Source organism: Macrotis lagotis, chromosome 2 (assembly GCF_037893015.1).
Source record: "Macrotis lagotis isolate mMagLag1 chromosome 2, bilby.v1.9.chrom.fasta, whole genome shotgun sequence".
NCBI lineage: Eukaryota > Metazoa > Chordata > Mammalia > Peramelemorphia > Peramelidae > Macrotis > Macrotis lagotis.
Window position 1 is genome coordinate 242736065 of NC_133659.1, and position 12195 is coordinate 242748259.

General features: G+C 42.8%; 1 protein-coding gene across 9 annotated transcripts in view; it reads left to right on the forward strand.

Annotated features, from left to right (window-relative positions):
- The window catches only part of CHD3 (chromodomain helicase DNA binding protein 3), a 29682-nt gene that overhangs the window by 2429 nt on the left and 15058 nt on the right, over positions 1-12195 (forward strand). For 4 of the 9 annotated variants that reach the window (XM_074225522.1, XM_074225526.1, XM_074225528.1 and 1 more), the window contains exons 2-18: positions 2953-3065; positions 3384-3554; positions 3746-3867; positions 4440-4711; positions 4947-5077; positions 5259-5409; positions 5580-5773; positions 6139-6372; positions 6650-6853; positions 7641-7852; positions 8338-8469; positions 8858-8957; positions 9677-9868; positions 10157-10357; positions 10791-10928; positions 11172-11293; positions 12002-12175. In XM_074225522.1, the coding sequence (XP_074081623.1) occupies positions 2953-3065; positions 3384-3554; positions 3746-3867; positions 4440-4711; positions 4947-5077; positions 5259-5409; positions 5580-5773; positions 6139-6372; positions 6650-6853; positions 7641-7852; positions 8338-8469; positions 8858-8957; positions 9677-9868; positions 10157-10357; positions 10791-10928; positions 11172-11293; positions 12002-12175 (2863 nt within the window). The remainder of the gene's footprint in view (positions 1-2952; positions 3066-3383; positions 3555-3745; positions 3868-4439; positions 4712-4946; positions 5078-5258; positions 5410-5579; positions 5774-6138; positions 6373-6649; positions 6854-7640; positions 7853-8337; positions 8470-8857; positions 8958-9676; positions 9869-10156; positions 10358-10790; positions 10929-11171; positions 11294-12001; positions 12176-12195) is intronic. The other 5 variants (XM_074225523.1, XM_074225527.1, XM_074225525.1 and 2 more) reach the window with 3 other exon arrangements.

The window sequence follows — 12195 nt, forward strand, 5'->3', positions numbered from 1 at the left end:
TCACATTCTTAACTGGGCCCAACTTTACCTCTTTCTCCTCCCACCAACCTCTGTACATTGTTCAGTATTTCAAATCAAATCCAAAGACTCCTTTCAGGGGGAGGGGAAAGAAGAGAACCAAAGCTGAATTTCTTTCCCCTCCCCCTTCTGGCAAATATAAAGAAATAATATAATATTTAGATGTGATTGCTTGAGGGGGGGAGGGTAGGTTATGGGTGGTGTGGAAAATTCTAGTAGTTTCTTTGCGAAAGGCTTGAAAATAAAAACCCACCCTCTCCTTGCAGTACGCATGTGCAGGGGCCCTATTATGGTGGTTCGTTGTGGGGGGAGGGAGGGGAATTTGAGAAAAAATAAATATATGTGTGTGTGAGAGATTGATGGTGAGATAGAAAGGGGAGGGCAGGCTTTTTCTGAGGCTCCTCCTTCTTTTTCTAGCTTGCCAGCCCCCTCAGGGATCAGAGCCAGGGAAGTGGGAGAGCCTGGGCTTGAGGCCAGCGGGTGAGACAGAGGAGTTGAGACTTAGCCTCTCTTTTCTTTACATACCCCCTTCCATCCTTGGTTTTCTTCCCTAATCCAGCTTTCCCTAGGATCAGGTGGAGGTTAGCTGGATCTCCACCTGTAGCTGTAAAGGGTCAAATAGATAAAAGAGTTCCTCAGGCTTATGTCCTGTGTACCTCTTGCCATCTCCAACTAATTCATACTGTTCCCTAATCCTCAACCAACTGGCCTGTCCTCCCCATTAACCCCTTTTCATTTTCATATTAATGAAACCTCTGGGTTTAGAGAGAACTGCTCAATGAACTTCCAGCTAATGCTCCCACTCTCTTCTCAGTACTCAGGCAGGCATTCTGTTGCCCTGTCCCCCTACATCAGTTCTCTGCCCCAAACATATAAACTTTCCTGTAAAAGGAGGGAGAAGAACTTAGTACCTTGATCTTTGAAGGAAGCAGGTATTATGGGGAAGAAGGGAGCAATAGAGAGTTAATGGGATAGAAAAATTGTAGTATTCTGGTGCTAGTTGTTGCTAATTTGCCTTTGGTTATGAAGGTGGAAAAGTGTGACCTAAAATAAGGGGGCCAGACTGGGCTTCACTAAGTTGTCCTCTCCTGCGGTTGCCTCTGCCCAAGTATTACAGGTCTGGCTGGTTGGACTGGTGCTAGGGGGCCTGAAGAGAGCAAATTAGAAAGTGATGTCCATGTGGCACCATTGCTTTCCAAAATTTATCATAAACAAAAGAATGGAAACTAGATAAGAGAACACCAGCAATAGCTAGTCCCATTCTTCTGAGCCAAAAGCCAAAGTTTTTACCTTGATACTGGCAGGTACTACATTTATATCCATGGAAGTGTGGGTGGGTCTGTTGGTAAGTATGCTTGTTACTATATATTTTAGTAGATGTAAGCAGCCTATGTTTATTGTATACGTGAAAAATATGTCAGCCTTTGTCTCAGAATTTCTTTTATGTTGCACATATCACTGAGCATATGTTGGGTGTTTCTGGAGTCAGAAAGTCTGGATTCCCAGACTCAAAGGATTCAAAGTCAGAAAGACCTGGATATGTTTGTCAGATTCAGCCCTTACACCTTACCAGTATAAGATTGGACAAGTCACTTAACCTATTGACTCACATGAGTATTTGTAAAAGGTGCTTAATACAGATCCTAGCATATTGTAACATATAGCACTATATAAATGCTTTTTCCCTCACTTTCTTTCTAGCTTCTTTCTACTCTATAAAGTAAGGGTAACAATATACTACCTACCAAATATGGTTTATTATAAAGAACTTTGTGGATTAGGAAAAATATTGATTTGGGGACAGAATGTCTATATTCTCTAAAGGAAGCCAGAGCTAGCATTTAACACTATGATGTAAGATATTCATCCTGAAGTCTTGAGTGGGAAATGATAAGAGTACAAAACCTGGAATTCAGGGAGACCTGAGTTCATATCCTGCCTTAGATACTTTCTAACTGTGTGACTTGGGCAAATCACTTAACCTCTCTTAGTTTCCTAAAGTGATTATAAAATATTTGCAATGTGTTCTCTAAAGTACTGTATAAATATTATTACTATTATTAAGATCAAACTATCTAGGGGCAGCTAGATGGCACAGTAGATAGAGCACCAGCTCTGGAGTCAGGAGGACCTGAATTCAAATCCAGCCTCAGACAATATATGTGCCCTAGGGCAAGTCTCTTAACCCCATTGCTTTGCCAAAAAACAAAACAAAAAAAGATCAAACTTTCTTGGATAATAGTGGTAGTAGAAATAGGGTTTTTTTTTAGATAAGGTCCAACACTTAGAATCCTATAGGTAGGAACTGAAAGTAATGAATTGATACAGAAACTATAGTTTGGTAACCATAGGCTTAGTGAATTGCAAGAGAAATAAAAATAGAAGCCTAGTATTTTCTAACCTTCCATCTCACAGGTAGACACCAAAACTCCCTTGATTAATCATAAAATTCTGGTTATCTTAACAACTCACTCTCAGCGGCTGCCTGAAGGAGCTGCCTGCTTGTATTTTCCTCAAGCCTTGGAATTATGCCAAGCAGGCAACTGGGCATGGCTTCCCCAGCTTCCAGGCAGAGGGCCAGCTGGCTGGTTTGGGGGCTATGGTTGGAGCTTGGTCACAGGTGAGAGCAGGTGGAAAGAGCCTGCTCCATCAAGGTCTTGAGAATTAAGACCTATATCCTGGATTCTAATCCTTGATTGAGGGCATGCCAATACAGTGGTTTGTCTTTACTTCTGACTTCTCTCATTTTCAGAACAACCCTATGGTCAGCATGCCTTAAGTATTTAGAAAGTTTTGCATCTAGTGATGGGAGACAGGAACCAATTAAATAACCTCACTCCCTGGAAAAAGTGGGAATTGCATCTCTAATAGGAATAAGATCTGGAGGACTAGATGTTTAAGTTCTCCAGTATGACTTTGTTTTCTGCCCCAAAGATGAAGATGAGATTAGGCTCCCCCCTTCAGCTCTTGGAGTGAAGAAGAGAAAACGAGGACCCAGAAAACAGAAGGAGAACAAGCCAGGGAAACCACGGAAACGAAAGAAGCTTGTGAGTATAAAGAAACCTGCAGAAGAGCTTAGAAGTGCCATCCTTTTTCTTAATTCCTCTGTTCCTAAAATCCTTAGTCTAAATGTCAAGAGAGGCTTAAATTCCTCTCTGGGATCCAAGAGGAAAGCCACTTAATATGCCTGCTAAAACTTGGGCCCTCAGGGGAGCCCCCAAACCCCTTTACCCCTGACTCTTGCCTTGTTCATGACCTGTAATCATCTCCCCTCCATTCTGGCCAGCAAGTTCCTTCCCCTTCCTTCCCACTACTTATTAGGGAAAGAGGCACCCAGATTTTTAGGTATTACTTTCTCCATTTAGGACAGTGAAGAAGAATTTGGCTCAGAACGGGATGAATATCGGGAAAAATCAGAGAGTGGAGGCAGCGAGTATGGAACCGGACCAGGTCGGAAACGCCGGCGGAAGCACCGCGAAAAGAAGGAGAAGAAGACAAAACGTCGGAAAAAGGGGGAGGGAGATGGAGGCCAGAAGGTAAGTAAAGACTAGGAGTGGGACAATGTAATGGAGAATTTGGTAGGAGTAAGCAAATTTTGGAATGGCACAGGAAGCAAAAGAGGCAGGACAGTCTGGTTGGGAGGAGGAAAAGAAGACAGAAATATTTCCAGGAATTGCTAAGAAGGGTAAGTCCCCTTATTCAGCTCTTATACCTCTGTCTCTACCAGGTTGAACAGAAGTCATCAGCCACACTGCTCCTAACATGGGGTTTGGAGGACGTAGAACATGTATTCTCTGAGGAGGATTACCATACACTAACAAACTACAAGGCCTTCAGCCAGTTCATGAGGTGGGAAGGGATGGTGGAATATTTCGCAAGGGATCACCAAGCATCTCATTCCAAACAGTTCCATACTCTATTGCTAAAGGGGAATTTCCCTAGTAACAGAACAGTCCTCTCACAGTCCTATACTCTCCAAAATGATGTTCTCTATTAATTGTGACTGAGAGACACTTCACTTTAATGACCTCCAGTTCCCCAGGGTGTTTGCTTTACCCTGATCCTTTTAAAGTCCTGGGTGAAAAAATTAATGACATTGTCACTGTAGCAAACACTGCCATCTTCTGGCCAAAAATAGAGGACCCTGATAAGTATTGGCAGTGATAGATAACCTCCTAAGTCAGGAGTTGTTCATATCTCTGTGAGTAGAACAGAGATATCCTTGTCATCTTGGCTCCCCAGAGCTAACCTTTTGTCTCTTATATCACTGGTTGGCACCCTTCTTGCATGCCCAAAGCTCCTACCATTAACCTGAGGAAACCTTGCTCTGACCTAGCATTAGATTTTCTTGGTCACTGTTACTCTGTGGATAAGAATTTTATCAGACAGAGTGTCTGAGTCTCTGATACCCTTTCCTACAGACCCCTGATTGCTAAGAAGAACCCCAAGATTCCAATGTCTAAGATGATGACAATCCTAGGGGCCAAGTGGCGAGAATTCAGTGCCAACAACCCTTTTAAGGGTTCAGCAGCAGCTGTGGCAGCTGCAGCTGCAGCAGCAGCAGCAGCTGTAGCTGAACAGGTGTCATCTGCTGTTTCATCCGTCACCAGTTCAGTTCCCCCTGGGCCTCAACCACCTCCTACTGATGTCCAGCCCCCACCTATCCGTAGAGCCAAAACCAAAGAAGGCAAAGGTAAAGTACTCCTCCAGATTTCTTTCTTTAAGTCCTTGGGACTTGAGGGGGGGGGGAAAGAGGCACAAGGTAGTTTGTGGTGGGAGGTTATCATAAAAATTGATCAGCATCATAGTACAGAAATACTGTTCACTTCTAACCCTAACTAGTATGAAATACTGCCTAGAAATATTTTGATAAAGCTCTGGCCCCCAGAAAGGATTTCAAAGAAATTTCTGCCCTTTCCATCCACTAGGGCCTGGACACAAGAGGCGAAGTAAGAGTCCCAGAGTACCTGATGGCCGGAAGAAACTTCGGGGAAAGAAGATGGCACCACTCAAAATCAAACTTGGGTTGCTAGGTAGCAAGAGAAAGAAGGGAGGCTCGGTGAGTATCCCTGTCTTGTCCCTTGGTGGGGAGTAGGAAACCACTTGGGGGGAAAAAAACCATAGCATTTGGGGTCCAAATACTGGGACCTTTGAGAGGAGCAGAAACTGATAAACAGTTGTCTAGGGTGGGAATCTGAACAGGTACTGGTCTGGCTGATGGGCCATGGGGCTATGGGCAGTATTTTTTCCAGAGTGATGAAGGCCCTGAGCCTGAAGCTGAGGAGTCTGACCTAGAGAGTGGCAGTATCCACAGTGCCTCAGGCCGGCCTGATGGCACCACCCGAACCAAGAAACTGAAACGTGGCCGGCCAGGGAGGAAGAAGAAGAAGGGTGAGAAAATGGAAAGGGAATGTTAGGGGCATGCATGCCTTTGTGCTTTATCTTTCTTTAAATATTTTACTGTCTTTCTTACTTTCTCTTGTGGTCTTCCTGTTCTCTCTCTCTCTCTCTCTGTCTCTCTCTTTCTGTCTCTGTTTCTTTCTCTTCACTTTGTTTGACAGTTCTGGGCTGTCCTGCAGTGGCTGGGGAGGAGGAAGTTGATGGCTATGAGACGGATCACCAGGATTACTGTGAGGTGTGCCAGCAGGGTGGGGAGATCATTCTATGTGACACCTGCCCTCGTGCTTACCACCTTGTCTGCCTTGATCCTGAGCTCGACAGGGCTCCTGAGGGCAAGTGGAGCTGCCCCCATTGTGTGAGTAAATCAGCACCCAAGCATTCTTTTACCTCAGGGACCTAGACATTTACTTCCTTTCAGGACCATAGTTCCCTGGTTCCTATCTTCAAGCTCTTTCCTATACCCACAAGTCTGGTTTCCTTAGTATCAAAAAAAAAATGAGTATATAAGATTAAGGTTTGTCATTCCTGCCCTCTATATTTATTGTATTACCCCCCCACCTGTAACATCACCTTCTTTCATGGATCTAGTTGTCTTATTTATTAAATATTCCTTCCTTTGCCTGTACTCCCAAGAACCCAAATGACACTCTTCAATAAAGTTTCTCTTCCTTTCTATTTCTCCTGTTGTATTTCTGTGTCTGTCTCTTCCTTAACCCTCAGGAAAAGGAGGGAGTACAGTGGGAAGCCAAGGAAGAAGAAGAGGAGTATGAAGAAGAAGGAGAAGAGGAAGGGGAAAAGGAGGAAGAAGATGATCACATGGAGTATTGCCGAGTGTGCAAGGATGGCGGGGAGCTACTCTGCTGTGATGCCTGTATCTCCTCTTACCATATTCATTGCCTGAATCCTCCCCTGCCAGACATTCCCAATGGTGAATGGTTATGTCCTCGGTGCACGGTAAGCATTGTTACGTCCCCAGCAGCTAGTCCCTTGTCTCAATTCCCCTTTTTTATTCCATACCTCCCCGAAAAAATCTAAACATCCTGCCCTTAATATATGTCCTTCAGCTATTTTTCTGGTCCCTGGTCTCCCACTTCCACATTTCTCACTCTTTCCTCTACCACCACTTCATTTGCAAGCCCCAGTTTTCTTTGCCCACCTCAGTCTACTCCTTTTATAAAATGCTAGTTATACTATTCTAGTGATTTGTTTTTTATCTTTGTCTGCTGTGAAGTGCCCTGTACTGAAGGGCCGAGTGCAGAAGATCTTGTACTGGAGGTGGGGAGAGCCACCTGTGGCAGCTCCAGCCCCTCAACTGGCTGAGGGGTCACCTGACATCCAAGTTCCCCGTCCTCTTCAAGGTCGCTCTGAGCGAGAGTTCTTTGTCAAGTGGGTTGGACTATCCTATTGGCACTGCTCTTGGGCCAAGGAGCTACAGGTATTGGCTTTCATCTTTTATTCCAATGGGTTATATCTTTTGCTTCTCTCATTTTTCACCTAACCTTCAAATTCAATTTTTTTTATTCTTTATATTTTATATACTTAACCTTTAACCATTGTTTCTAATTCAATTACTTCCTTTAACACCCCTTCTCCATCACCAGTGTTTCCACACTCTTCTTTATATCATGTGCCTATCCTCCTATTTCCCCAGGCATTTGGGAAACAATTTGGTGTAGTGGAAAAAATGATGGACTTGGAGTTAAAAGACCTGGGAACATTCTGGCACTTACTCCCTGTGTGATTTTAAGCGAATCACTTCTTTAAACATCAATTTTTCTTATCTTTAAAATGAGGAATTTGGACTTAAGTGACCTCTAAATTTCCTTCCAATACTGTCTTCTAGCTTCAACAACCTTCTTTTTTCGATTTATTTATTTATTTAAAAGTTTTTCCCAATTACATGCAAAGATAGTTTTCAACATTTTTTTGCAAGCTTTGAGTTCCACATTTTTCTAACACTATTCCTTCCCTTCCTCTTTCCATGGCAGCCAGCAATCTAATATAGGTCATACATGTTACAATAGTGTTTTAACATCTTTCCATATTAGTCATTCAACACCCTCTTTTTCACTCTCTATTCATTTTCCTATTCTTGGTCCTTACTTCACATGCTCCTTGAGCCACCCCTTTTTCCTTTTTCTATCTTTTTCTGTTCCCTACCTCCTTCTCTCTCTGTTCTTACAGAGAGTTTCTTAGATTCTTTATCTTCCTACTCTTACCAGCTTGAGATATTTCACCTGGTGATGTACCGCAACTATCAGCGAAAGAATGATATGGATGAACCTCCACCATTGGACTATGGCTCTGGTGAAGATGATGGGAAAAGTGACAAGCGAAAGAGCAAAGACCCACATTATGCTGAGATGGAGGAAAAGTTCTACCGATTTGGTATCAAACCAGAGTGGATGACTGTTCATAGAATCATTAATCACAGGTAAATATAGGAATCACAGGATCACCCTTCAAGATTGATTGCCCTCTATATTGTTATATTAATAGCCCTTAATATTAAGAATTCTTCTCTTTAGATAGGAAGTATTTAATTAATGATCAAGACTTGATCAGACACTGTGAGTCATTAGAAAGAGGAGTAAGATCAGAGAGGACCCCAGCCCAGCTCACCCTCTATACACACCCTTATTCCTGTTTATGCATAAAAGCACAAGATGTACTACAGTTCAGTTAGTTGACCAAAAAGTTGACCCATGAGAAGTTTCATATCTTTGAGGGTGTCTGCATCAAAGTTTTGAAATATACTTCAAGTATTTTAACTTGTTTATGAACTGTTGATAGTTTGTGCGTATATAACCACTTAGGTCATTAAGTTGTATATATCTATTGCTTACTTTGTAAAAGAAGACTTTTTATTTATATCCCATTCCATTCCTTCTGATCCTTTTCCTTCTCTACCCAACAAAGCATGGATAAGAAGGGAAACTACCACTACTTGGTAAAATGGAGAGACCTGCCATACGATCAGTCAACTTGGGAGGAAGATGAAATGAACATTCCTGAATATGATGCCCACAAAAACAGCTACTGGAGACACCGGTCAGGGGGGTGGGGGGAAGAGAAATAAGAATTGGGAAATAGAAAAATGGCCAGTTATAGCTGGTGGGTAGGGAGGTGGAGAAGAGAGATAAAATTAAAAGAAGAGAGTTATAGAAGATATGGTATGATTATTTGGAATAAAAGAAGGTGTGTAAGACAAGGAGTAAGGTCTGAGTTGGGAATAATAATGGGATTCATGAATATAGAGAAATGGGCTGTTGAGCTGGAATGTTGGTTGGGGGATAGTGAGGGGGGAACCTCAGTTGTGGAAGATAGAGACAGAATCCAAAGCTGTGGGAGATGAGAGAAGTGATGGAAAGAGGAGACCAGACTGGAATATGCTTTTTAGTGACCAAACCAAAGACTTATACCTTCCTCTGTCTCCTAGGGAATTAATCATGGGGGAAGATCCTGCTCAACCTCGAAAGTATAAGAAAAAGAAGAAGGAGCTTCAGGGAGATGGCCCTCCTACCTCTCCCACCAATGATGTGAGTCCCTCTCATCACAATCTATGGCCTCAGAAATTAAGAAGAGAAGGCAAATGTAGACTCTGTCTTCATATGCAGTTAGTTCTCCTCCAACAATTATCCTTGACCCTGAGGCTACTAGGAATTAACTTCTAGGAGACTGCTATTTGGTGTTTCAATCATGGCTAACTCTTCCTGACTTTATTTGGGGTTTTCTTTGCAAAGATACTGGAGTGGTTAACCTTTCCTTCTCCAGTTCATTTTCCAGATGAGGAACTGAGACAAACAGGGTTAAATAACCTGCCCAGGGTCACACAAATAGTAAGTGTCTGAGACTAAATTTAAACTCATGAAGATGAGACTTCTTGATTCTAAGCCCAGTACTTATCCTCTTCACCAACTAGCCACCTTGTTCTAGGAACAAAGGGAAGGGGTAAAAGAGCAACTAGGGACCATAATTAACCTCAAGGTGTTGTATTGTGATCTCTTCAGCTCTGTCCCATGTTGCTTTTGAGAGCTGTCTGAATGACAAAAAAAAAAAAAAAAACAAAAACCCAAAAGAACTAAACTATAATTTTTAGGAGTTTACTTTGAAATAAAAGTAATATGCTACTGAAATAAAAGTTTATATGCTACTGAGAGATATAATCTACTTGAAATTATAATTGGAGAGGTAGGAGGCAATAACCGCAGGACTAATTCTGACCATTCTTCTGACTTCTGACTTCTTCATCTCACAGCCTACGGTGAAGTATGAGAACCAGCCGCGTTTCATCACAGCCACAGGGGGCACGCTGCACTTATACCAGCTGGAAGGGCTAAATTGGCTACGATTCTCATGGGCACAGGGCACTGACACCATTCTTGCTGATGAGATGGGCCTGGGCAAGACCATTCAAACCATCGTCTTCCTGTACTCTCTTTATAAGGAGGTGCCAGATACCAGGGTCCCTGAGGGGAACAGACAATGATTCTTGAGCCTATATCCCATCCTAGAGGTTTCCACCTTCCCTGTCCCTGGAGCCACCACTGATTTAGAAATTGTTCTCTCTTACTCCTCATCTCCCAAACTGAGCTCCTTTTCTGCAGTATTTCCCGTTGCCTTTTCCTCTAAATCTCTGCAATAGACTAGGGCTGATTGTGATAGAGGAGGAGGAATGAGGGAATATAAGCTAAGAAGCTGGATTGAGTTGTGACCCAGGCTTCCTCTTATCCTCCAGGGCCACACAAAAGGTCCATTCCTGGTGAGTGCTCCACTCTCAACCATCATAAATTGGGAACGGGAGTTCCAGATGTGGGCCCCCAAGTTCTATGTGGTGACATATACTGGGGACAAGGATAGCCGTGCCATTATTCGAGAGAATGAATTCTCCTTTGAAGATAATGCTATCAAGGGTGGCAAAAAGGCCTTTAAGATGAGGGTAGGTTGTCAACATTATACCTCATTTCCTCTCATGCAACCAAACCTGCTATTCCTCCTTTACTATTCCTCCTTTGTCCCATTAGTATTATATCCCTTCCCCTGTCTAGTTCCTCCATTTGTCATCTCTTTTTTCTGCTTCCATCAAAGAATACTTTATACTGTAGATTGGAATACAGCTGGCACTCCCAGGGGATAATTTTTGTTTTAAATGTGGAGCTTCACATTTAAATCCTTAATAGAGAATAGAAGCATTAAGTAGTATATGTATGGGTCCTTATGGGCTTTGAAGTCAAGACTGTAGGATAAGATACCTAATTCATTTTGGAGATTTGAAGGGAAGCAGAATACCTAGGTCTTGGGCAGGGAATGGGATTTGGAATTTAGGTACCATTTGGGTAGCATCCATCTAGGATTAATTATTATGTTGGCAGAGAGAGGCACAGGTGAAGTTCCATGTTCTGTTGACATCATATGAATTGATCACCATTGACCAAGCAGCACTTGGTTCCATTCGTTGGGCTTGTCTTGTGGTGGATGAGGCCCACCGGCTCAAGAATAACCAATCCAAGGTGAGAGTGATGATAAGACACCACAGGACTTAAGCCTTCTTATTTCTTTCCTTCTAAGAATCTGACAACCTTTTTTGGGGGGCTAGAGATAAGATACCTGGACCCCTGAGGGAAAGAGGTTGAGAGGCAGAATCACTGTCTCTCTGAGAAAATGTGCTAGAAAGTAAAGTTAGATGTTAAAGAACCAGATACTCTAATTTGCTGATATTCTTTCCTTGTCCTCCACCCTGACCCCCTTTCTAGTTCTTTAGGGTGCTGAATGGCTACAAGATTGATCATAAATTGCTGCTGACTGGGACCCCCCTTCAGAACAATCTGGAGGAGCTCTTCCACCTACTTAACTTTCTTACCCCAGAAAGATTTAAGTAAGTATCCCTCTTTACCAACCTACCCTATACACAACTCTCTAGCCCAGTTCCTTGACTCTTATCCTCTTAACTTTTTTTGGGGGGGGGTGGGCCAGGCAATGGGGTTAAATAGCTTGCCCAAAGCCACATAGCTAGGTAATTATTAAGTGTCTGAGGCCAGATTTGAACTCAGTTACTCCTGACTCAGGTGCTCTATCCACTGTGCCAGCTAGCTGCCCCCACCACTGCGCCACCTAGCTGCCCCCAATCCTCTTAACTTTTAAATATCTTTGCATTAAATTCTAATTTCAACTTTCATTTTCCCTTTCTAGTATTAATCCTAGTTAAGGGGGAAAATAATAGGGAACAATTTGGTTGGTATAATGAGGAAAATTAGGGGTACAGAAAAAACTTAGGGTGATCTGGGAAACAGTAATGAATTTGTGAAGAACAGGTTTGGAATAAGGGGTGGATATATATGGAATTAGTCTTGGGACCCTGAGGACTAGAGACCTTGAAATTGGAAGTTTTTGGGCAGCTAGGTGGCGCAGTAGATAGAGCACTGACCCTGGAGTCAGGAATACCTGAATTCAAATGCCGCCCCAGATGCTTAATAATTGCTTAGCTGTGTGACCTTGGGCAAGTCACTTAAGACCACTGCCTTAAATAAAAAAAAAAATTTTAAAAAGAAATTAGAAGTTTTCCCTTTCTCTTTTCTACCTGCAGCAATTTGGAAGGTTTTCTGGAGGAATTTGCTGACATCTCCAAAGAGGACCAAATCAAGAAACTACATGACCTACTGGGGCCACATATGCTTCGAAGGCTCAAGGCTGATGTTTTTAAGAATATGCCAGCCAAGACAGAGCTTATTGTTAGGGTGGAGCTCAGTCCCATGCAGAAGTGAGGCTAGGGGGCTAAAT